The sequence below is a fragment of the Apium graveolens genome, chromosome 1 (genome assembly GCF_009905375.1).
Source record: "Apium graveolens cultivar Ventura chromosome 1, ASM990537v1, whole genome shotgun sequence".
Classification (NCBI taxonomy): domain Eukaryota; kingdom Viridiplantae; phylum Streptophyta; class Magnoliopsida; order Apiales; family Apiaceae; genus Apium; species Apium graveolens.
This window is the reverse complement of record NC_133647.1, coordinates 4,047,775-4,073,694: the sequence shown is the minus strand read 5'-3', so window position 1 is coordinate 4,073,694 and position 25,920 is coordinate 4,047,775. Positions and strand designations below refer to the sequence as shown.

Here is a 25,920-nt window from a genome sequence, read left to right as displayed (position 1 = left end):
TGGTAGTGTAAGAATAGGAGCTTCAGATACTTTTTTCTTTAGAAGTTCAAAGCTCTTTTGTGCTTCTTCGGTCCAATTAAAACTCCCACCTTTCAAACATTCAGTGATAGGTGCATAATAGTGCTGAATTTTTTTATGAATCGCCGATAAAATGATGCTAGGCCATGAAAACTTCCGTTGTCATGAAGAGAGGCTGGTGTAGGCCAATTAATTATTACTTCAACCTTATTATTATCCATCTTCAATACATCAGTTGATACGACAAATCCAAGGAAGACAAGGCTTTTTGGAAAGAAGTGGCATTTCATTAGATTTGCATATAATTTTTGCTCTCTTAGCACCTGAAAAATGGCACGAAGATGTTCCAAATGTTATTTTTCATCACGGCTATGGATCAGAATGTCGTCAAAATAAACTACCACAAATTTCCAATGAATGGTTTAAATATGTCATTCATGAGTCGACTCATGAATGTTGAAGGAGCATTGGACATTCAAAATGGCATAACCATCCATTCATACAACCCATCTCTTGTCTTGAAAGCCGTCTTCCATTCATCTCCTGGCCTTATACGTATTTGGTGATAACCGCTGCATAGATCGATTTTGCTATGCACTTTAGAACCAGAAAGTTGGTCAATCAGGTCATCAAAACGCGGAATAGGAAAACGGTATTTGATATTAATTTTATTGACTGCTCTACTATCAACACACATTGACCACGAACCGTCTTTCTTGGGCACAAGGAGTACAAGGAGTACAGGGACTGGACAAGGACTCTTACTTTCTTTCACCATTCTTTTATTTTAGAGATCATCAACTTGCCTTTATAATTCTTCATATTGTTGTGGACTCATTCTATAGGCTGCTTTGTTAGGCAATGAAGCTCCCACAACCAGATCAATGCCAGGTTGTATATCTCTCACTGGAGGCAACCCAGGTGGTATTTCTTCAGGAACTACATCTGAAAATTTAAGAAGCAGAGGATGCACTGGTGCTGGAATATCATATACCTCTTCATTTTCTTCTAAGACAATCAAGGCATAAGTTTCCTCGGACTTATGAACAGCCCTGCAAATTTCTGCTCTTGAAAGTAGATTGTTTTTTTCCCCTTTACAAGGTTTAGGAATGTTCATTTTTGAAGGGCCCAATATAACCTTAACACAATCTTTAACAAAAGTATAGGTATTTTTAAAACCATCATGTTGAGTCCTTCTACCATACTACCAAGGTCTACCAAGAAGTAAATGACATGCATCCATAGGAACAACATCACATAATATTTCATCTTTATACTTACTACCAATAGAGATTTGCACCAAACATTGTTTATCAACTTTTACCTCATTGCCTTTGCAAAACAATGATAGCTTATAAGGACATGGATGCATTTCTGTCTTTAAATTTAATGTTTGAACCAAGTCATTGGACATCACATTCTCACAGCTTCCTCCATCTATGATGACATTGCACGCTTTTCCTTGTGAAGTGCATCTTGTATGGAATATATTATTATGAAGCCAATAGTCTTCTTGAGCTTACATACTATTCAAACTTCTTCGAATTACCGAAGATTCCCCTTGATCTTCATGAGTAATCTCCTCATCTTTTTGGCCACTTTTTTCAGCTTTCCATGGAGTCTTTTCTTCAAATTCTTCCTCAAAAATGGTGATGACTTTACGGTTTGGACATTCAGAGGCTATGTGTCCATAATCCTGGCATTTAAAATACTTTATTGAAGCTTTGGTGCCATTTGCTCGACTAGTACTGGATGTGTTATCATTCTTTTTGGATGTTTTAAAATCTGACCCTTTATCAGTAGGAGGAGATTTTCTTGTGACATTTGAATGGGTTATACCAGAAGCTTGGTTCGAAAACCGGTTATTGTATCCCTTTGTCTTTTGTTGTTTCACCACCTTAAGAGCAAGTTTACAAACATCTTGATAAGTCTGGAAAGGTTGCAGATTGACAACATTACTAATTTCCTCCTTCAGTCCCCCAAGAAATCGAGCAATGGTTCGTTCCTCTGGTTCTACCACCTCGCAACGCATCATGAGATTTTTAAATTCTGTCATATAATCTCCCAAAGACAGATTTTCTTGTTTAAAATTATGAAATTTGAGAAAAGCATCTTGCTTATAATTGTATAGAAATTTTTTTATTGAGCTCTTTCTTCATCTTTTCCCAAGTGCAAATCTTAGCCTTTTCATCACGAACTCGTTGCTTCTTAAGATGTTCCCACCATAAAGAGGCATATTTCTTCAACTTCACCGCTACTAGTTTAACTTTTTGTCGATCATGCACATCATTGTATTCAAAAACTCTTTCCACCATATTAAGCCAATCAATAAATTCATCTGGATGGTTTCTTCTTTCAAAACCTGGAATTGTGATTTTAACATTGTAAGCACCTTGAAAATTATTGAATTCCCTATGAAGTTGTATAGGAGCAGATGAATGACTTGAATGACCATTCGGTTCTTCATGGAATGGATTGTAATCATCATCTGGTGTTGATGAATCATTTTCTGAGTTATGGCTGCCTATGTTATGCCTTCTTCCTGCTCTTTGGACAATTTTCTCCTGCAGTTGCTCTACTTGTTTTCTTAACTCTTTTAACTCAATATCACGCACATTCCTTCGACGTGGAGGCATGGCTCTGATACCAAATTGACACCAAAAGCAAAGGAGATTACAGAATTGGGTAGGACACTCGCCACTCTTAGGAATCCACCTTAGAGATAAGAGCAATTTCGCCACCCAAAGGAACCCAACCCAAGGGATAAGAGTATTAAGAACAATATTCTTTTAACACAAAGAAATATTATTTGTAAAGAAATATTATTTGTATTCAACTTCGGATTGTTCTGTTACATAATTGGAATAGTATTTATATAGGTTTGGCCAGAAACACCCCTTCTGCCAAATGTAGATGCATTGTACTTGAAATAAATGCTAATCTTTTGACATTCTAAACTTGGGAAACAAAAAGATCAAATATATTTCATTCCTAGGAACTTGCTAATTCATGAACTAGTCTAGGAAATGATAAGAACACAAGAAACTAAGCATAATGCAAATATGTTAATTTAGAATTTACAATTCTGGGCAGCCTTCTCAGAATTCTGATTTTTATGCGTCATTCTCCCCGGATTGAAAAATGACTCATCCTCGAGTCTTTATTGTTGTCATTATCTATATAAGGAGAGAGATCAGACACATTAAATGTAACATAGTTACCAGGAAGTTCAATCTGCGTTCCTTACGCAGATGAATCCATACCAGATCACCCTCTTTGTAGACAGCTGGCTTTCTAAACTTGTCCCCTTGCTTCTTGTATTTCTCATTATGCTTTAGGGGGGTGTATTCATTTCAGATTTTAAAGGATTGTTAATAATATATGGATTTTAAAAGATTTCGTTGATTTCAATTCTTCGTGGATTTTGATGGAGTTGATCCAAATTCTTGCAGAGTCTTGCAGATTTTGTGGAGTTTTTTAGAAATCTATCAAAATCTCATGTATTTTGAAAAGATTTCAAGATATTAAAAATGTACTAGCAAAATCCATCAAAATTCATAAATTTTTGAAATAAAAGAAAATCCATAGACTTTTGAATACCATCAGATTTTGATGGATTTTTTAAAATCTAAATTGAATACCACCAAATTTTAATTGACTTTTTAAAATCTAAATTGAATACACTCACATTTTAAAAGACTTTTTCCAATCTTTGTTGAATACCTTCAGATTTTAAAGGATTATTTAAAATCCCAATTGAATACCCCATGATTTCTAAAATCCATAAAAAATCCTTCTAAAATCCATAAAAATCCTTCAAAATGTAATTTCTTTCTCATTATGCTTTACTATTTTAATCTGACTTGCTCATGTAATTTCTTGATATGATCAGCTCTATGAGCTGCATTTCTGCTGAAATTATTAGTAGCTGGCAGGGGAGCCAAGTCTAATGGAATAAAAGGATTCTGACCATATACAACCTTAAAAGGACTTTTTCCCGTTGTCTGACCTGTGGCTTGTTGATCGATTATATGCAAATTCAGTAGATTAATAATAGTCTAATTTCTCTCTCTTTCTCTCAAAATATCTTTTCTTGTTCTGCAAATCAGTAAATTAATAATATGTGTGTAAGCTTAATGAACATAGTAGAAGATTAAGTATAGTTTGTACAATGTAGCTTATTTTCAGCTTGTTAATGGAGTTTATAATCAGTAGAACATTCTTTATTTGATTGCATAGATGAATCTAGATGAAGAATTGTAAGATAAGGCAATAATGTTTGAATTTTTTTTTGATAATTCAGAAGTTCCCAAAGCTGGACATGGAAACAAGGCAAATACTCAGTAGCATGTGGAAGGGTAATGAAAAGAGAGATGAAGAGGTGAATGACAAGAGGTTCGTTCTGTATCAGACTATTTTACATTCCATATATGCTCGTCGTGAACAGGTCTACCAGTACATCACTACGACTGCTCATCTAGGGCAAGCAATCTATGAAGAATTGGTGAGTGGATGCATAAAAGCTTACATCACTCCCAATAAATTTCATGATACCCTAGATTTTTTAGATGCAGCTAAGGAGATTCTTGGGGTATTTGTGTGCATGGATATAATGCCTGCTCAGCGTGGTTGTGGTAGGATTCCTATATTACATGAGATGAAGGTAGCTCACGAGGAAGGTAAGAAGGTTATGAGGAGAGTAGACCATCCAAGCGCCAGTTTTGTTACAAAAAGATTATTTTTCTTTGTGAATTAGTAACCGGAGCTACTGGAGTGAAGTGGAACTTTGTTTGTTTTTGTTTAAACTCGGACTCAACTTTTAGTTTGGTATTGAGTGATGTAATGCAGTTGAAAACCTTTATATTTGAACTTCATTTTGTTTCCTGTGTTATATTCATGTTTAGTTCACTGGAAAAAGACACGTGTAGGTAAAATACTTAAACAAAATGTTACTCTTGTTACAAACAGTTTTACACTTTCCAAATTCTTAAATACTTCTTATCAATATGATTAAAAATATTACAACAAAGAAAAATAAGTTACATTTGGAAAAATTATTGTCGTGTTCATTTTAAAATTAGGGTTGGCCAAATTATGCCTTTAACTAATTGAATTTTGATGACTTTTGAAATTTATTCTTTACAAAATTGAGAATATATTATTGTCTGAAATTTTTCTATCTTTTGTCGAAATTACATATGTTTAACACAAAAAATACTATATCATGAATATCTGGAATATCTCACAAGTCAGAACAAAGGTGCTAATAATGCTATACAGTAGTTTATATTTAGGTAGTGTATAAATCTATTTATAGTGTATAGTGTCAAATCTATTTTATTCATTAATTTATCACCTATTAATTTAAATTATTAAAATATAATATTTATAAATTTTTAACTTTTTATATGGACCGGATTTTTTCACGTTTGAACCAAATCGGACAGAATATCGGACTTTTATTTAATTTTTAAAACCCCGAACCGGACCGATAATGTTCAGTTCAGTCTGGATCTTGAACCGGTAAATTCGGCCCGGTCTAACTTTTAGGGTGAGACCGAATTGTGTCGCCCTAATAGTAGACGAAAATTAAAAGTTTTGGTGTGATACCTTTTTTTGATTCGGGGTAATTTTACCTAATTATTTTTATTTATAAATTTTTATTAGTTATATTTATAGTATATTATTAAAAGTAATTATTAGTGAAAGAGAATTTTTTTTTAAATCTAAAAAGTTAAGACGTGCAGGTAACTTTGGGCACATATGGAGTTTTTTTAAAATGAATAACTTTTTAATTAAAGTTGAAAAATATCGTATAAGGGATATATAAATTATTACTTATAACTGTTATTCCTAGTGAACTAACAATGAGATTTACAGAAGGGGGGTTGAATGTAAATCTCAAAACTTTTTTAAGTTTTGAGCAGTTTCAAAGGCTGTGTGTTTAAGATAAACAAGTGTGTGAATTGCTTTAAGCTAATACAGACAGATATATATTCAAGCACAAAAGTACAGAACACAACAGACCTTAAAAACTTTTCTGGTGGATTTGTTGTTCCACCAGAGATGGTATTTCAGAAAATCTGTGATTCAAGAAGTTGATCACAGCTGCATCCTAGTACAAACTAGATAATTTTTCTCAAGATTTTTCTAAACAGCTCTGGAAAAATTCTATCTAATTACTAGCTGCTACTTGGTTTATATAACACCAAGTTTACAAGTGAAGACAAAGATAAAAAGTACAATAATAAAATAAGTTCTCCATTTATTTCTTCTCCATTTTACTCCAGTGCATTGTTGACTATTGCCTCTTTATGCTAGAGTAGAACGGCTGCTTTTCCTGATGTTCCTGAAATAGGCTACCACATCTCAGTTGTCTCTGTCAACCCATGTGCCTCTGTTTGTAGGTACAACTACCACTTGTCAACTGCTATTTAACAGAACATCCGTTGAAGCCTTCATCCGTTGATGGCTTTATCCGTTGATGTGTTAGCAGTTGAAGCTCTATCCATTGATGCACTCATCCGTTGAAGGATGTTATCCGTTGAAGCTTTAGAGACATCCGTTGAAGCTTTGTTTCTCATCCGTTGAAGGTCTTTAAGTTATCCGTTGACACCATTTCATTTATACAAAATTACAAGGCATGAAATATTTACAATTGACCTTCCTATCTGCATATCCTTCAGTAGTCAACATGACTTATAATTTCCCTCAACATTTAAGAATTATATCTCAAATTCAGAGACTGAAATGTGCTACAACACTAGACTTATTTCTAAGTAAAGCTACACCATCAACGGATAGCCAAAGTGGTCTTATCCGTTGAGGCTACAAACACTAGATTTCTACTTAAGTGTTTTGTTAAACATATCATCAAACTAATGCACATATATTCCTAACAATCTCCCCCTATTTGTCTATAAGAATTGTAGACATAAATTCAAGGTTAACTTGATGATAACAAAACACTTAACAAATATATGAACTGAAACTAAGTAGAAATTTAAAAGTGCTGCAAAAGTGTATGTACTAGAAGGTAATTGAAGATTTACAGTGTTTCCAAGGGTGCTCCTCTAGCCTGAGCAAATCATCTTTTTCTTCTTTGATCCCTGGTTTTCTTTCCTAGCCCTTTGTCATTTTCCTCAATTTGGAGTTGGAGTTGTCTGAAGAATTCAGCTTCATCTTCATCACTGATATCCAACTTAGATTGCATTTCTTTGAGAGTTTCATTGCTGGCAATCTTGAGTTGGTCTTCAAGTCTGAAAAATCTTCTGACTCCTTTATCATCTCTGAATTCCATCAACCAATGAGGTGATTTGTGAATTGTAGTTCCCCTTTCTTGAATGAGTGAGGTTCTGGGCAAAGCATTGGGCTCCCTCCAAGTTTTCCTTATGTTGGCAATCTTGTTGAGAATTTCAGTCTTGGCAGTCCTGGTAAAGCCAAAATCCTTTTGTATGGCTGAAAAGACTCTGATCAAGGTAGAGTAGTCTTCATTCAGAATCCTGTAGAGAGGCCATGTTCTTTCCCCAGCTCCTTTGTATCTGAACACCAATCTCTCTGGTAGCTGTCTGTAAGCAGCAATTCCCCTTACATCCTCCAGCTCATCCAGATAGAGTTCAATGTCTGAAATTTCTTTTATGTCACAGATGTGAACATAATCATCTTTAGAAATGGGTGGCTTAGGGTTAGGTTTGTGTTTTTGAGTGAATTTCTTAAAGTTTAGGGGAGGTGTAGATTTGGATTTTCTTTTCTGTTTCTTTGGTAGTGGAAGAGTGGTTAAAAAGGTAGGCAAATTGATGGTGTCCCAATCAATAGGTTCCACTTTTGGGATGATTGGTTCACCATGGATGTTTATAGTGGGATCAGCAATAAAGGGTTCAGGTATGGAAGGTAGAGATTTAGTTTCTTCAGTGTTGCCTTCACTCCTTCTATGTGCCTTGGCCTTTCTTCTGTTTCCCTTCTGCCATTTCTCTTTTTCCTCCATGCTTTCACCAAATATACTCCCAAAAACCTCATCTAAGTTTGCAATCTTGTCTTCACCCCTGACTTCAATTCCTTTCTCATTTTCAACTAAACTTGACTTTAGCTTTTGTTCAAGCTTTGCTTGTGCTCTTTTGTCAGCCTTGAGTTTTTCAGCTTCTTTCTTTAACCTTTTGGTTTCTTCCCTCTTGGCTATTGAGAATTTGGGATGTCCTTGCATCACACATATGCTCTTTCCCTCTCTAAAGATAATAGCCATGTTTCTCCTTACTGCCTCATCCATGGTCTCCTTGTGTTTTATGATGCTAGTCTCAAAACTTTGTCTTCATCAGGCTTTGAAAGAGGAAAGTCCACTTCTTTCATCTGAGCAAAGTCTAGATGGTTCTTTGTAGAGTCCTTGCTGGATCTGGTGTTGGGCTTGAGAACCATAGGTTTTAGATTCTTGAAAGAAGTCTCTCCAACCTTATTTCTCCTTTCTGGCTTGTGCTCCATATTGATTGGTTCAACCTTTGTGCTATATTTCACAGATATTGATTTATCTTGTGTTGAGCCAAACAGCTGTTGCATCCTTTCATCAATTCTCCTCCTTTGCTCTTTCACTTGAATTTCAGCTGCTGCTAGCTGGATTAAATCAATTCCATCAGGCTTTCCTTTGATTTGAATGATTGGAGAAGTAGTGATGGCAGGAACTAGCACTTTAGATATTTGGATTTTTGTAGCTGGCTCTCCTTCCCCTTCCCTTTTACTCTCCCCCTTTTTGTTATCATCAAGGAGAGGGGTCAAGCCCTGTGCTTTTGCCAGCTGCATAAGTAGATTTGTTTGAGATTGTTGGTTGTGAAGAATGGTGGCCACAGAATCTTCAATAACTTGAACTCTGTCTTCCAATTTGGCCAGCCTCTTTTCAGTATGTGATTCCTTTTTCAATCTCAACAAAATGTCCTGCATTGTACCAAAGGGCATGACTGAATCCAATTTTTCAGAATTGTAGGATTTCAAGTCAGCAATATCCTTTCTGAGTTCATCCACACTCAGATTCTGTCTTACTTGCTGCAACTTCATGAGATGCAGTGAGTCCAAGTGAGCTGTAAGGATAGCCTTTGTACCAGCATGAGAAGTTTTCTGAATGGCCTGTTTGATAGTACTGATTTGTTTGACTAAGGAGACATTGAATTGCCCTGTTGTAGACTCCTTTGTGAAGGCCCATTCAGGTAGATTTGGAATAGAACTAGGGCCTTCATCTCCCCCTAAGTTCATGCTTCCATCATAAGAAACAAAGTCATCATCATCAGAATTTACTCCAAATTCTTCAAATGACTCACCAGCTGTTGAAGGCATCTTGTTAATAGCAGTTTTGTCCCTTTGAAGAGATGCTGTTGTATGTACTAGATGTAGTGTCTTTTCTGCCTCCACATTGCCCTGTGCAGCCAATACTTGATAGGCTGAAACAGGATGAGTAAAAGTGTCAGCATCCAAGGAAATGTTATCAATTACAGCTTTGTAATGTTGCTGAAATTGTCTTTCCTTTTCAGCATCATTCACAACCATTGACTCACTAGCAATGGCTGGATCCATCCTTATATCTGCTGTACCTGTCTTTCTCTCATTTTCTCTATGTTCTTGCATCAGGGGCTCCCCCTGGCTCACACAACTCACTCCCTCACCTTCACCTACTAAGGTGGTACTCCTCTCACTTACTTTTGCCATGCTGAAAGAAATAGCATGCATATTTAAGCTCTCAATCTCTCCTTTTGCCTGGGAGCAACCCAGCCTCTCACTTAAATTGTCACTCCCTTCCCTCAGTCCTAGAAGTGATTGTACAGTAATCAAGTCTTCTACACTTGGAATTGTTTCAGTTGTGTGTGTAGAGACTATCAACGGATGAGGAATAGCCGTTGAAGGTGAAACTGATGGTATCAACGGATAACTGTTGTTAAGCTTATCCGTTGAAGAACAACCACTTGTCAACGGATGAGTGATATCCGTTGAAGAAGGAAAAGAAGTAGAAATTGAAAGTGATATAACTGTTGAATCTGTGTAGATTGATATGAGTTTTGGTGACACAGATCCTTCAATTACATCTGAAAGAATTTGCGGGTGATCCAACAAATCATCTAAAAGATGATGATCACCTGTATTTGAGTGGGGCTCCTCCCTGAGTTGTAAAGAGGGAGAATCAGGAATTGATAGGAATAACATATCCACATCTAGAGATGGTGAAGAAGTGTATGGTGATTGATGTGTGTTAATTGTGAGAGAATGGGGCTGTGACTCCACATTTGTTGGAGCCACATCAAACTGAGTTTGAGAAGGCATAGATACAGATGGATGTATCTGTGCAGTGTGTGCACCCTGTGTAGAAGATTGGGTTCTAGCTCTCTTTCTTCTAATAAAGGATTTTGTTGGTGAGTGTTTGGCTTTAGTGTCCCTCCCTCGTTTGTGTGTTCCTGGTTTGGAACTATTTTCAATAGTTACATCCTTTTGGGAGGATGCAGCTAGGGATATGCTAGTAACCTTTTCAACCACCACAGCTTTTTGAGAAACTGTGGCTTGGCTAGCTTGGGAAGCACTTTTCTCTCCTTCCTTATCCTGGGGGTTTCTTTGATGTTCACCCCTCCCCTCACCACTCACACCCTGTTCACTCCCCTCAAGGTTAATGGTAGGTGTTACAACTGTTGTCTTTTGAGAAACAACAGAGGTGGTTTTCTTTGTCTTTGATTTTGAAAGTTTAGTTTTGGTGACCTTGGTAGGAATCTGTTGGGGCATTGTCACAGATTCCATGGCCACACTAGAAGATAAAGAAATAGAGGGGTTGGAAGAAGTAGGAGTTGTAGAAGCAATTACCTCACCTACCTGTGGTGCATTCATGATTGGTAAATATACCAATGGCACACTGTTGTTGAGATCCATTCTCAATAAATCTGCAAGAACTCTTTTCTCTTGTGCCCAACACTTGAGTTTATTATTCTCATTCGTAATGACCAAACCTTCAGCAACATGGTTAGCCAATAACATAAAGAATCTAACATAATAGATGTTATTAGGTCTATTAGCTTTGTTACCTAATCTAGTACCCAATTCTAGCATAATATAGTTGCTAAAATTAAAATACCTGTCAGAAACAAGCATATAGAGCATATTAACAAGAGATGAAGTTATGGCATCAAAATTGCTAATTTTCCCAGAGAAAACCTTGATAAAGGCATCCCCAAGAAAACTCCATTCTTCCCTAAGGCCTTTTCTTCTAATACTCCCTAAACTAGCAGAGTTAAGAGAATAACCTATGGAATCTAACATGCTGGATACATCATTATCAGTGTGTGGTGTCATGGCATTGTTCTCAGGTAATTTAAAACATGCTAGTAAGTCATCACAGTTAACACAGTGATTTTTACCTTTGAGAGTGAAGGAGATAGTCATATCTATGGAGTTGAACTCAGCAGTTGTCCAAATCTCCTCAACTACTTCACAGTAAATCATTGGGGCTTCCAGCATTGCATAGCTAAGTTTACAGTTTTTGATGAAGTCCATCATTTTGTGATAATCTGAGTGGGCTTCATTCTTTTCTACCAAAGCTATGAAATTGTTCTTCTCATAGATGAACCCAGATTGAGACATAATCTTCACTACTGGTGCCATTGTTGTGAGTAGAAATTGCAGAGAATAACTTGAAGGTTTTGCAGAGAGAAAATGGTAAAAGCTTTGAAATTTCAAGAAAGCGTAAAGTAAAAATGAAAAATCAGAAGGGCTTATATACTTTCTCAAATAAAAAAAAACATAAATAAGAGATTAAACAATAAATATGTGTAAGTGAATTTCAGCCGTTTAAGAATAAACTGTAAGTATTCTAAAAACTACCTTTAAAACAAATACATACAGTTGTATGTATGAGTATCAACGGTTAAGACAATAGAATCAACGGCTGTGAAACACTTGAATCGACTGATGTGATATTTCAACGGATAAGGTAAACTGTCATCCGTTGAAGAGCACTTCAGTTTTATCCGTTGACGGATAAAAATTCCAGAAATGTATATGACTTTCAACGGATAATGAACATCCGTTGACAGAACAATTTTGACTTTCAACGGATAGGGAATATCCGTTGATGGAATAATCTATGTTAAAAATCAAATTTGTTCTTGCAGCTAATACATTTTAGGCTTCAATCCAAATTGCAATGAGGACATTAATTTTAAGAGTAATTAAGCATACCTAGCTCACTTACCAATCTTGTGAATGTTGATTCATCAAGTGGCTTGGTAAATATGTCTGCAATTTGTTGTTCACTTGGAACAAAATGAAGTTCCACTGTACCTTTCATCACATGTTTCCTAATGAAGTGGTACTTGATATCAATGTGCTTGGTCCTTGAGTGCTGCACAGGATTCTCTGTTATAGCTATGGCACTTGTGTTGTCACAAAAAATAGGAATTCTATCAACATGTAGTCCATAATCAAGGAGTTGATTTCTCATCCATAACACTTGAGAGCAGCAACTTCCAGCAGCAATGTATTCAGCCTCAGCTGTAGAAGTAGAGACTGAATTTTGCTTTTTGCTAAACCATGATACAAGATTGTTTCCCAGGAATTGGCAGGAGCCTGTTGTACTTTTCCTGTCTATTTTGCAACCTGCATAGTCTGCATCTGAGTAGCCAATTAGATCAAAACCAGACTCTCTAGGGTACCAAATTCCTAGATTTGGAGTCCCCTTGAGATATCTGAAAATTCTTTTAATAGCTACTAAGTGAGATTCTTTAGGGTCAGCTTGAAATCTAGCACAGAGACATGTAGAAAACATTATATCTGGTCTACTGGCAGTTAAATATAAAAGTGAACCAACCATGCCTCTATAACTTGTAATGTCCACAGACCTTTCAGTCTTATTTAATTCAAGTTTGGTGGCAGTGGCCATGAGAGTTTTTACAGATGAACATTCTATTAAGTCAAACTTCTTTAAAAGATCATAAATATATTTAGTTTGACTAATGAAAATTCCATCACTAACTTGCTTAACTTGTAAACCAAGAAAATAGGTTAGTTCTCCCATCATGCTCATTTCATAATTACTTTGCATTAGCTTAGCAAACTTTTTACAAAGCTTATCATCTGTAGATCCAAATATTATGTCATCTACATAAATTTGAACAAGTATACTAGAGCCATTAACATTCCTAAAGAAGAGAGTTTTATCAACAGTACCTCTAGTGAAGTGATTCTCCAAAAGGAATTTTGATAAGGTTTCATACCAGGCTCTAGGTGCTTGCTTCAGTCCATAGAGTGCTTTCAACAGATAATACACATAGTCTGGAAAATTTGGATCTTCAAACCCTGGAGGTTGACTTACATAAACTTCTTCCTCCAATTTTCCATTTAGAAATGCACTCTTGACATCCATTTGATAGACTTTGAAATTGGCATGGGCTGCATAGGCTAGAAAAATTTTGATGGCTTCAAGTCTTGCAACAGGAGCATATGTCTCATCAAAATCTATTCCCTCTTGTTGAGAATAGCCTTTAGCAACCAATCTGGCTTTATTCCTTATGACAATGCCATTTTCATCCATCTTGTTTCTGAATACCCATTTTGTGTCAATAGGACTCTTGTTCTTTGGTTTGGGTACCAGCTTCCAAACTTTGTTTCTCTCAAATTGGTTCAGCTCTTCCTGCGTAGCTAATATCCAATATGGATCCAATAAAGCTTCTTCCACTTTCTTAGGTTCCTCCTGAGATAGAAAACTACTATACAGACATTCATCTTGAGTAGCTTTTCTTGTTTACACTTTAGATGATGCATCACCAATGATCAGTTCAAAGGGATGATTCTTGGTCCATTTCCTTTGAGGTGGAAGATATACTCTAGATGAGGTGGCCTCAGTATTGTCATGATGTGAGACAGAGTGTTGATTAGTTGAAACTCCCCCTGAGTTGTTGGTCCTTTGCAGGAAACTTGGAGTTCTATCAACTGATGATGTAAATCGATTATCCATTGATGAACTATGATCAACGGATGCTTCATTTTGTACTTCAACGGATGATGCATTATATCTTTCAACGGATACTGCATTGCCTCTATCAACGGATGCAGAATTTTGTGCATTATCCAAGGGCATGTTTTGAACCCCTTTTGAAGTGTCATCTCCATCAGTATCCTCTTCACTATCATCACAATATATCTCAATGTTGTCAAATTTGAGTCTCTCATGGTGTCCCTCATCTGTTAGTCCATCAATCTTTTTATCATCAAACACAACATGCACAGATTCCATAACAATGTTGGTTCTTAGATTGTAGACCCTATAAGATTTTCCAGCTGAGTAACCAACAAATATCCCTTCATCAGCCTTTGCATCAAACTTCCCTTTATGGTCAGATTGATTTCTCAGTATAAAGCATTTACATCCAAAGACATGAAGAAAGTTTAGAGTTGGTTTTCTTCTCTTGAACAACTGATAAGGAGTCATGCCTTTAGCTTGATTGATCAAAGAAATATTCTGAGTGTAGCAGGCACAATTAACAGCTTCAGCCCAGAAATATGTTGGTAACTTTGATTCTTCAAGCATTGTTCTAGCAGCCTCAATTAAAGATCTATTCTTTCTTTCAACTACCCCATTTTGCTGAGGTGTTCTTGGAGCTGAGAACTCATGCATGATTCCATTTTCTTCACAGAACAGCCTCATTGTCAAATTCTTGAACTCAGTTCCATTATCACTCCTGATATTCCTAACCTTCAAGTCAGGATGATTATTGACTTGCCTGATGTGATTGATAATGATTTCACTTGCTTCATCCTTTGATCCAAGAAAATGGACCCATGAAAACTTTGAGAAATTATCTACAATCACTAAGCAATATCTTTTTCTTGCAATTGACAATACATTGACTGGTCCAAACAAATCCATATGTAGCAGCTGTAATGGTTCATCAATTATTGTTTCAAGCTTCTTTTTGAATGATGCTTTCCTTTGTTTGCCTTTCTGACAAGCATCACACAAACCATCCCTTGAGAATTCAACAAGACGAATTCCTCTAACTAAGTCCTTTTTGACTAGATCATTCATTATCTTGAAATTCAAATGAGATAGCTTCTTGTGCCATAGCCAACTTTCAACTGGACTTGCTTTGCTGAAGAGACAAGTAATAGATTCTGCATCAGTAGAGTTGAAGTCAGCTAAGTACACATTTCCTTTTCTAACTCCAGTTAGAACCACTTTGTTGTCTTTCTTACTGGTGACAACACAGGCTTCAGAATTGAAGGAAATTGTATTCCCTCTATCACATAGTTGACTGATGCTCAGTAAGTTGTGCTTGAGACCATCAACTAATGCAACTTCATCAATGATGACATTCCTTGTTGAAATCAAGCCATATCCCATAGTAAACCCTTTGCTGTCATCTCCAAAGGTTATGTTAGGGCCAGCTCTCTCCTTAAACTCTGTGAGCAGGGAGAAATCTCCTGTCATGTGTCTTGAACAGCCACTGTCCAAGTACCATAGATTTCTTCTGTTTCCCTGCACACCATAAAATCAATCAAGTTGATTTTGGTACCCAAGTTTCCTTGGGTCCATTCATGTTAGCCTTTCTCCTAGACTTCATTCCTCCTGCATCTTTAGACTTAGGTAACTTTGAGTCAACCTTGATCTTAGATGTAGTTGGTTGAGGTGTAGGGTTAGTCACAGAATCATTTAGCACATTTGGAATTTGATAAGGCATGGATTGTGCAAACATGTTATTCCACATAGGCATATTGTATGGCATTTGAGGCATACTAAATGCAGCAAGATAAGGATTGTTAAAATATGGCATGTTTGCAAAATGTGCATAAGGATTCTGTTGAGACATAACAGGCATAGCATGCAGAGGTGATGCAGACATATTAGGCATGGAAGAGGGTACAGGTATGGGAGTTTTCTTAATGGATTTGCAATTAGCAGATAGATGATTAACACTATTACAATGCACACAGCTTTTTCTAGGAGCATACTTATCAGGTGTGTAATTGTTATGTTTGTTAACCCCTACCTTCCCATTTCTATTAGATTTCCTTTTAGTTTCCTTTTTATCCTCAACCACTTTGAGCCTATTCTTTAACTGTTCTAAGGTCATGTGTCCTATATTCACCTTACTGAAATCTTTGGATGTGCTTGCTTCTTCTTTGACAAAGTTCTTGGAAGTTGAACCAAACTTTTTGTTGAGTTTCTTTAGATTTTCACTTTTAGAAACATCTGCCTGTTTTAATTGAGGAACCTTCAACGGATGCTCCTTTTCTTCCTTCAACGGATAATTTTCATCATCCGTTGATTCCACATCCGTTGACAGCCCATCAATTAATTCCATTTTCTTTTTGTTTTTATCCCAGGCAGTCTCACAAAATGATTCAATTCCTTGGACCTTGACAATTTGAGCACTAACATCCCTAGATGTCTTCCAGGCTTTAATCACCTCTTGCTCTCTCTCTAATTGATTAGAAAGTATTTCTACTTTCTTAACAGATTCAGCTAGTTCATTTTCAACAGATATACAATGTAGCTTAGTTTTCTCTAGGTCAATCAACTTATCTTCTAACACAGCATTTCTATTACTTAAGAACAGATTGTTCTCTTTAATCCTATTATTTTCTTTAGCAAGAGATTTAAGAGACACACGCAAGTGATACAATTCAGTAGACATGTCATTAAAAGCATCATTGCACTCTTCTTTAGTAAGCTGTGTTAAATCAGTAGTGATTACCTGGTTGCTTGATGAACTAACTTCATTTTCCTCAGAATCAGCCATGAGAGCCAAGTTGACATATTCCACATCTTCATCCTCTTCTTCTCCATCAGCTGCCCAATCTTTTTCTTGAGTAATGAAAGCCTTCTCCTTTTGCTTGAGCAGATCAAAATATTTCTTTTTGTAATCTACTTGGTCAAATTTCTTCTTTTCAGTAGTTGGCTTTCTGCACTCACTTGCAAAGTGTCCACTTATACCACAATTGAAACACTTGAACTTGGATTTGTCCACCATGTTCTTATGAGGTTTAGTGGCTCTAGTGTTTTTCTTAAATTTCATCTTTGCAAATCTTCTGGACATAAATGCAAGATGCTCATCAATACCATCAGAGTCATCTTGACTGGAGTTGTCTTCATTCTCAGCAACTTGCTCCTTACCCTTGCTTGATTCTGATTTGCTTGTGCCATTTTTGGAGTTTAATGTTGATCTCACAGTTTCTTGTCTGCATTCTTTCTCATTTTCAGCTACCAAGGCAACTGAACCTCCTTTCTTTCTTCCCTTCTCCAATACCTCATCCTATTCCAGCTCTAGTTCATAAGTCTTCAAGATTCCATATAATCTTTCAAGAGTGAAGTCCTTATAATCTTGAGAGTTTCTCAAGGAGACAGTCATGGGTTTCCATTCCTTTGGCAAGGATCTTAAAAATTTAAGATTTGAATCCTTCACCTGGTACACTCTACCATACAGCTTCAGTCCATTCAACAGCTTTTAGAATCTATTGAATGTGTCATTTAAAGATTCATTTTCTTCAAAATGAAAATACTCATACTGTTGAATGAGAAGCTGCATTTTGTTTTCTTTTACTTGTTCTGTACCTTCACACAGTAGCTGAACTGTGTCCCAAACCTCTTTGGCAGTTGTGCAATTTATCACATTATCAAACATATCCTTGTCAAGACCATTAAACAAAATGTTCATAGCCTTCTTATCCTTGTGGACTTCTTCTGTGTCTTCCATTGTCCATTCTGCTCTAGGTTTTGGAATGGATTGACCAACAACAATTGTGGATGTAGCAACTGTGGCTACTTTGTGGGGAATGTGAGGACCATTCTCAATGCAGTTTACATAACCTTCATCTTGGGAGAGTAGATGAAGGTGCATTTTCACCTTCCAATGGTGATAACTGTCTTTGTCAAGAACTGGGATTTTTACTCCAATATCCTTCTTACTCATCTTTGTTAGTTTCCAAGAACTTTAAACTCTTTGTGTGTCAAGAGCCGGCTCTGATACCAATTGTTATTCCTAGTGAACTAACAATGAGATTTACAGAAGGGGGGTTGAATGTAAATCTCAAAACTTTTTCAAGTTTTGAGCAGTTTCAAAGGCTGTGTGTTTAAGATAAACAAGTGTGTGAATTGCTTTAAGCTAATACAGACAGATATATATTCAAGCACAAAAGTACAGAACACAACAGACCTTAAAAACTTTTCTGGTGGATTTGTTGTTCCACCAGAGATGGTATTTCAGAAAATCTGTGATTCAAGAAGTTGATCACAGCTGCATCCTAGTACAAACTAGATAATTTTTCTCAAGATTTTTCTAAACAGCTCTGGAAAAATTCTATCTAATTACTAGCTGCTACTTGGTTTATATAACACCAAGTTTACAAGTGAAGACAAAGATAAAAAGTACAATAATAAAATAAGTTCTCCACTTGTTTCTTCTCCATTTTACTCCAGTGCATTGTTGACTATTGTCTCTTTATGCTAGAGTAGAACGGCTGCTTTTTCTGATGTTCCTGAAATAGGCTACCACATCTCAGTTGTCTCTGTCAACCCATGTGCCTCTGTTTGTAGGTACAACTACCACTTGTCAACTGCTATTTAACAGAACATCCGTTGAAGCCTTCATCCGTTGATGGCTTTATCCGTTGATGTGTTAGCAGTTGAAGCTCTATCCGTTGATGCACTCATCCGTTGAAGGATGTTATCCGTTGAAGCTTTAGAGACATCCGTTGAAGCTTTGTTTCTCATCCGTTGAAGGTCTTTAAGTTATCCGTTGACACCATTTCATTTATACAAAATTACAAGGCATGAAATATTTACAATTGACCTTCCTATCTGCATATCCTTCAGTAGTCAACATGACTTATAATTTCCCTCAACATTTAAGAATTATATCTCAAATTCAGAGACTGAAATGTGCTACAACACTAGACTTATTTCTAAGTAAATCTACACCATCAACGGATAGCCAAAGTGGTCTTATCCGTTGAGGCTACAAACACTAGATTTCTACTTAAGTGTTTTGTTAAACATATCATCAAACTAATGCACATATATTCCTAACAATAACTTATTTAGGTGTTTAGATAAATGTAGGTATAAGTTGGTGATGTGTTTGATAAATTTAACTCATATGTTAAAATTTAATTTTGAAAATTTAAAATTTTAATAATAATAAATCTAAATCATAATTATTAAAATTAATTGAAAAACAATGAATACTTAATTTTTAATGATTCTTTGTACTTGTGCGCTTATTTTTAAAATCCACTAATTGCATGTTTATTTTTTTAATAAAAAAATATAATTTACAAAATAAATTTTTAAAATTCGCAGAGTATCGGAAATCGAGTGTCCAGTATATATTTTGGGCTAGTTTAAATGTCGGTGACTATTTTGGGCCACACTTATTGACTAAAATAAATAAACAAAAAATAGTTATGGCTAAAATAAATGAACAAAAAAATAATAATTTAAACATCACATTTTTAATACATAATTTACTTATATCACATGTATATAACAATTATTTTTGAGTTGTTAATTAGTTGTTTTACTATTAATATTTTGATGTTTATCCTAAATTATTTGATGTCCAATAAGGAAAAAAAGTTATTATACAAATGTTTTTATCTTTTAAAAATTATTATTTTATTATTTAATCAAAGGGGTCGGCTCGACTTAACTCTGAAATTAAACGGTCCGGCTTGACTGACTCATTAAAAGCCGACTTGTTTAGATAAACGAGACATTAAATTAAACAAGTCAAGTTAGCATAGATATTTAGATTCCATCAGTTGTCAACTCAATTCAGCTTGATTAACTCCAACTCGACTTAATTAACTCGGCTGAAAATTCTACTAAACAACGATTTAATAGAAAAATATAATTATATCTAATTTAGTTGAGAGAATGCAAGTGTTTACGTAGAACTTCCAAAATTACTTTGGTATGAATCTGTATTATCTTAAAGGCTACTAATGCCCATTTAGAATTTACTCACTAAATTTACCCATTAATTTACCCATGACCCACTATCCATGATCCATTTAATTTTTTTACACATAAAACATTATATTATACACATATCCATGGATCTTTTAAGATTTAAATGCATTAGAACCCATTTTAGAAACTAACCTAAATACACCTAACCCACTCCCTGATTGTAGCAACTGAATGGTACGTTTGAATTTTTTTGAATTTGTTTACACGTGAAATCAATCTACTTTATCATCCCTCACAATCAAATTTCAAAATTCGAATTCTTATGTATCTTTTTGATTCTATAATACTCATCCACGCCTTCAATTCATTATCGTTTACTCATATTTTTTTGATTTGTGCATATAAGAGACGATGATGATTTAGCTCTGTCGATCTCATGTCAAGCATGGATTCACGCTCCCTGGAAGGCTCAGGATCCGCAAGGACATCACTTTTAGGTTTGATTTCATCATGAATAACTGTTAACTATCAATCACGTTAAGTGTTATATGATTTTGAATGATTTTATGTTTTTGTCCGTAGGGTTGAAACGTTTGATTCGCAGCCAAGATTCATCAGATCAGGGCTCAAATCAATCTTCTCTGTTGCAAGCTACCCCAAGTTTTCCTGTTTCTGAGTCGAATGGTGAATATCATTCTTCCTCTTACATTTTGTATGTAGATTGTGTTCTAATTCATGTTCTTATATTCGTCTCATTGAATTAGTTGTGAAGCGTAGAAACGTATGTGTTGAAAAAGAAAATCAGAGTCCCAATGTTACAGTCTCGAATACACAGTCAACAGGTTCTGCATTATCATCTGGTATATTTTCCATTATTATTGTTTATTATCTGTTACATTAGTGAATGTTGGGAACTCATGATTCATATGCATTTTGTAGTTGGATTTAGGTCTCCTTTACAGACATTATTCAATAGTAATACAAATGTATTGCGAGATTCCAGTCCACACAATCCATCTAATTTTGTTGCTGATGTTTTGTCTAATAGAACCACCCGGACTTCCTTCACAGGTATTTGTGTTTATTTTACCAATATAAAGTTCAGAAGTGGGAATGTTTGTATGACTATTTGTTCTATTTTTTTTTGTTGTAGATTTGAAACGTATGAGCAGAAGTGTGGGTCTGAGACCTCTTGGTGGATCAAATAGCACGCCTGTCAGTGTACAAATTTCACCTATTTCGGGGATTACAGTTGAAGAGAATAACACTCCAATTGTTAGGTGCATGGATCAACCTGCTACACTCTCAGATATTACCAATTTGCCGTGTATGTTACATTATAACTTTATATTGAAATAAATATTTTTGTATGCTCTGTTGCGTTTACTAAATTGCTAACATTATATCATGTTGTTTGTTACAGCTGTGAAACGTAGAGTACGTGGTCGCAATATTGAGAAAATTTTAGCTACTAATAACAGTGTTTCTACGAAACACCAAGACTACCAATTTACGCCTTCAGAAGAATCATGTGTGTTATCTATTAATCAGTTTATAAAATTTCTAATTCATAAGATTTGTAATACTTTATGTTTTATTTTCTATTACGACCAACAAGAATCCATTGTTATTTCTTGCTGCAGCTAATAAATGTAGATTACGTGGTCATAATGTTGATAATAGGAAGACAATACCACAGAGTAAGTTTTGTGTGATGCACATTAGTACATGATTATGCATGTTCATTTATAAGATTTCATGTTTTTATTGTTGTGAAAACAATTTAAAATTCTTTTGTGTATTTTGTTGCAGCTAAGAAATGCAGGGTACGTGGCCCTAATATCGAGAAGATTTATACAGATCCCATGTGTACGTTTTGTTATTACATGTTTCCTGATATGCGAATTTATAAAAAAAATTACCTTGCTGAGATTGATCCCATTATTACCATTCACATATTTGTGTGCTGAAGTATTTGTTCATTCTTCAACAGTTATAGGAAAAAGACCTGGTACATCCTCTATGAATAATGTTGACGCATTGTCAAAGTCTAATAAAATATTTGAACATGGACGAATGAGTCAACCTCCGACATCTCCTTTATGGTCAAGTTTTCATAATCCCCATGAACTGATTGTCAAGAAAGAGTAAAGGAAAGGATAAAGAACAAGCATCTCCAGAAAAGAGGAATTTGATATCAGATTTTGACAATGTGGTTGAATTTGTGGATTCAGAGTCAAGTGATTCAGATGTTGGAATTGATGATATGTATCATGATGACATGGAAGAGGTAATATTGAATCAGAATTTGTGGTGTGGATATATGGATCTTGATCGTCCGTCAAAGTTGTGCAATAAATGTGGTGCTACTATGTGGAACGAAGAGCGTAATAATAAATCATGTCCGCGTAAAGAGCCCACATTTTCTATGTGTTGTCGTAATGGTCAGATACATTTGCCAAAAGAAAGGCCGCCACCAGAACCACTAGCTTCTTTGTTACTTGGTGGTGAGAAATCGAGGCATTTTAAACAGTACATAAGAGTGTACAACTGCATGTTCCAATTCACTTCCAGCGGTGGTAATATTGATAACTCAATAAACAGAGGTAGCTCTCATTATTGTTTTCGCTTACAAGGTCAAAACTATCATTTAGTTGGGAGTTTAGTACCGTTAGATGGATCTTCACCCAAATTCTACCAGTTCTACATATACGACACGCAGAATGAGGTTGAGAATAGAATCAATGCAATGGGAGGTGCTTCTGACAATGTTGATCCAGATATTGTCGAGGAACTTTTAGGTATGTTAGACAAGAACAATGAGTTAATCAAAGCTTTTCGCATGGCTCAGAATCGGTTTAAAAATGAAGAGCTGGATGAGTTTAAGTTAGTCCTCATATCATCTCAATCTTCTAGCGGTAGACCAAACCACATTACTCCATCTGATGAAGTTGCTGCTTTCATTGTTAGTGATGATACGGATACCGGTGGTTTTAGAGACACGATTGTGAATTCCAAACAAGAAGGATTGAAGAGGATATATGAAACAGATCCACATTTCATGCAGTTGCAATATCCACTACTGTTTCCTTGGGGAACCGAGGGTTATCATAAATGTATACCTCTGATAAGCAATAAATACTCTGAAATAGAGAATTTAGATGATGAAGACCTTGATCCTGACTTAACACAGAGGCGACATGTTTCACTAAGAGAATATTATTGTTACAAGATTATGATACGCACTTCTGAAGGTATTTATTAAAAGTAAGCAATGTGATTAGAATATAAAATGCGTAATGGCCATGTGTATATTCTCACCATCGTCTCATTAATTTCAGGTTTAACGCCACACCTTGCAGGACGTTTGTGGCAACAATATGTTGTGGATCAGTTTGCTGCCATTGAACAATATAGATTAGACTGGGTTTCAACGCATCAAACTACCATCCATGATGATTTGTATAATTCTGTGCATGATGCTCTCAGTAAAGATGACCATGATCCAATGCATGTTGGAAAAGCTGTTATACTGCCTGTTTCATTCACTGGATCCCAACGATACATGTCTCAATACTTTAAGGATTCCTTGGCGATATGTCGTGCAATTGGTCATCCATCCTTATTTCTCACCATGACTTGCAACTCAAAGTGGCCAGAGATACAAGAAATGCTTAAATTGTTGCCCAATGTTGATCTTGTTGATGCACCGGATATTGTTTCTCGCGTGTTTAAACTGAAGCTTGATCAGCTATTAGATTTGTTTAAAAAGAAGAACTACTTTGGAAAGTGTATAGGAGGTAAAAAAAAATCTGGACACCGACAATTTTACATTTAATTTTTTTTAATCATATCCACACACATGCATAGATTAAATATTTTATTTACTTATGTTTTGCACAGTTATGCATGTAATTGAATTCCAGAAGCGTGGCTTGCCACACGTGCATATGCTAATCTGGCTGAGCCCTGAAAGCAGACCTAATTCTATTGAAAAGGTTGACCGGTTGGTTTCTGCTGAAATACCAGATAAGAATTCTGATCCAATAGCATATGAAGTTGTTAAAAATTACATGATGCATGGACCCTGTGGTAAAGACTTATACACATCTCCATGTATGGTTAAAGGAAAATGCATGCGTCATTTCCCAAAGAGGTCTGAGTAAATAGAATGATACATATGTTCTGTAATAAGTCTATTTTATTATTAATCTCGACGCATGTAATGTTTTTTTTTTCAGGTTTAATGGTAATACCTATTTTGACGATTGTGGTTTTCCTGTTTATCGGAGGCGTAACACTGGTAGAGTTATCAACAAAAAAGGGATCAACCTTGACAATCAATATGTAGTTCCATACAATCGAGATCTTCTGTTGCGATTTCAGTGTCATATAAATCTGGAAATTTGCAACAGTTCAAGATCGTTGAAATATCTCTTCAAGTACTGTTTAAAGGGTCATGACACTGCTACAATGTTGTTGAAGAAGAAAAGTAACAAATCAGGGAGTGAACAAACTGCAAGATCCGTGAAGAATTTGGATGAGGTAAAGAATTTTCTTGATGGTAGATATGTTTGTGCATCTGAGACATCTTGGAGGATTTTTGGGTTTGACATTCACCATCGTTCCCCAAGTGTTGAACACTTACCAATACATTTGCCCGGTCAGAAGTACTTGAATTTTCAGATTTCTGCAGATTTGGAGAATGTGTGCAATAACGCGACTTCCAAAAAAAGTAAACTAGAGGCTTGGTTTGTAGCTAACAGTGAATTTCCACAAGCTCGAAATTTTACGTATTCTGACTTTCCCACCCAGTTTACATGGATAAAGAAAACTGCTAAATGGAAGCTTAGACAAAGAGGTGATGTGGTTGGGAGGTTAGCAGAGGTTCATGCAACAACTGGTGAATTATTTCACCTTCGAATGTTGTTAATTAGATGTAAAGGTGCTTTATCTTTCTCTCAGTTGCGCACTATTGATGGAACTACATATGATACATTTAAGGAAGCATGTGGTGCTCTTGGTCTATTGAATAATGACAAGCAATGGCATGATGCTTTGGAAGAAAATGCATTATCAGCTATGCCAATCCAAATTCGGGCTATGTTTGTTAACATACTGGCATATTGTTCGGTGTCTGATCCGCTTGCGATATGGGAAAAACACTGGCCAGCATTGTCAGACGATGTTCTTTATATCCGGCGTAAGATTTCAGATAACATTCATTTAACACTGTCCGAGTATGAAATCCAGAACTATGCTTTAGCAGGTGTGTGATCAGTATTAAATACATTTTACGTTTGTTACTTTGTAGTATTTTTTTATTACTTTTATTTAGATGTCGGATCATTTACCATTTTTTTTTGTGCAGAGATTGAAAAGTTGTTAAATGATGTTGGTAAGTCCTTAAGAGATTTTCATATGATGTCATTTCCTGACGAACGATTTTTCCACACTTTTGTCAATCGTCTTATTGTTGAGGAAACTAGCTACAATAAAGAAGAATTGAGACTTAATCATGACAAAGCTCATAAAAATCTGAACTCAAGGCAGCTGGATGTATATAATGCAGTTGTTGATAATGTAAACAAAAATAAAGGTGGAATGTTTTTTGTTTACGGGAGTGGTGGATGCGGTAAAACGTTTCTTTGGCAAACTCTTTGTTCACGTTTTCGATCAGAAGGAAAGATTGTTCTTCCTGTTGCAGGCTCAGAAATTGCTGCTACACTTCTTCCTGGTGGCCGAACAGCTCATTCTAGGTTTAAGATACCTCTTAAATTAGATCAGAGTTCTATTGCTGGAATAAAACATGGTACAGACATTATAGAGTTGATGCAGCACACAAGTCTTATAATATGGGATGAAGCTCCAATGCAGCATCGCTATGCAATTAAAGCCGTTAACAGAAGCTTGTGAGACATAATGGTTGCCGTTGATGTAGAACAAGGAAGAAGACCCTTTGGTGGTATTACAGTTGTTTT

General features: G+C 35.7%; 1 protein-coding gene across 1 annotated transcript; it reads left to right on the top strand.

Moving 5' to 3' along the window:
* The first annotated feature begins 4,339 nt into the window (after window positions 1-4,339).
* On the top strand, window positions 4,340-25,855 carry LOC141705828 (uncharacterized). The gene is made up of 14 exons (XM_074508957.1): window positions 4,340-4,697; window positions 20,522-20,623; window positions 20,704-20,799; window positions 20,879-21,010; window positions 21,093-21,266; window positions 21,363-21,470; window positions 21,583-21,639; window positions 21,752-21,808; window positions 21,933-21,987; window positions 22,082-23,193; window positions 23,281-23,739; window positions 23,843-24,095; window positions 24,181-25,208; window positions 25,311-25,855. Exons 1-14 carry the CDS (start codon window positions 4,340-4,342, stop codon window positions 25,853-25,855), a joined length of 4,536 nt encoding a protein of 1,511 aa, XP_074365058.1.
* Window positions 25,856-25,920: the final 65 nt, after the last annotated feature.

Excerpts from the sequence above, each read along its gene's own strand:
- LOC141705828 (XM_074508957.1), top strand. The coding sequence starts at position 4,340 with ATGGAAACAAGGCAAATACTCAGTAGCATGTGGAAGGGTAATGAAAAG. Across the intron at positions 21,267-21,362 it reads AGATATTACCAATTTGCCGT|CTGTGAAACGTAGAGTACGT; the intron begins GTATGTTACATT and ends TGTTTGTTACAG. Across the intron at positions 21,988-22,081 it reads AATGTTGACGCATTGTCAAA|AAAGAGTAAAGGAAAGGATA; the intron begins GTCTAATAAAAT and ends CTGATTGTCAAG.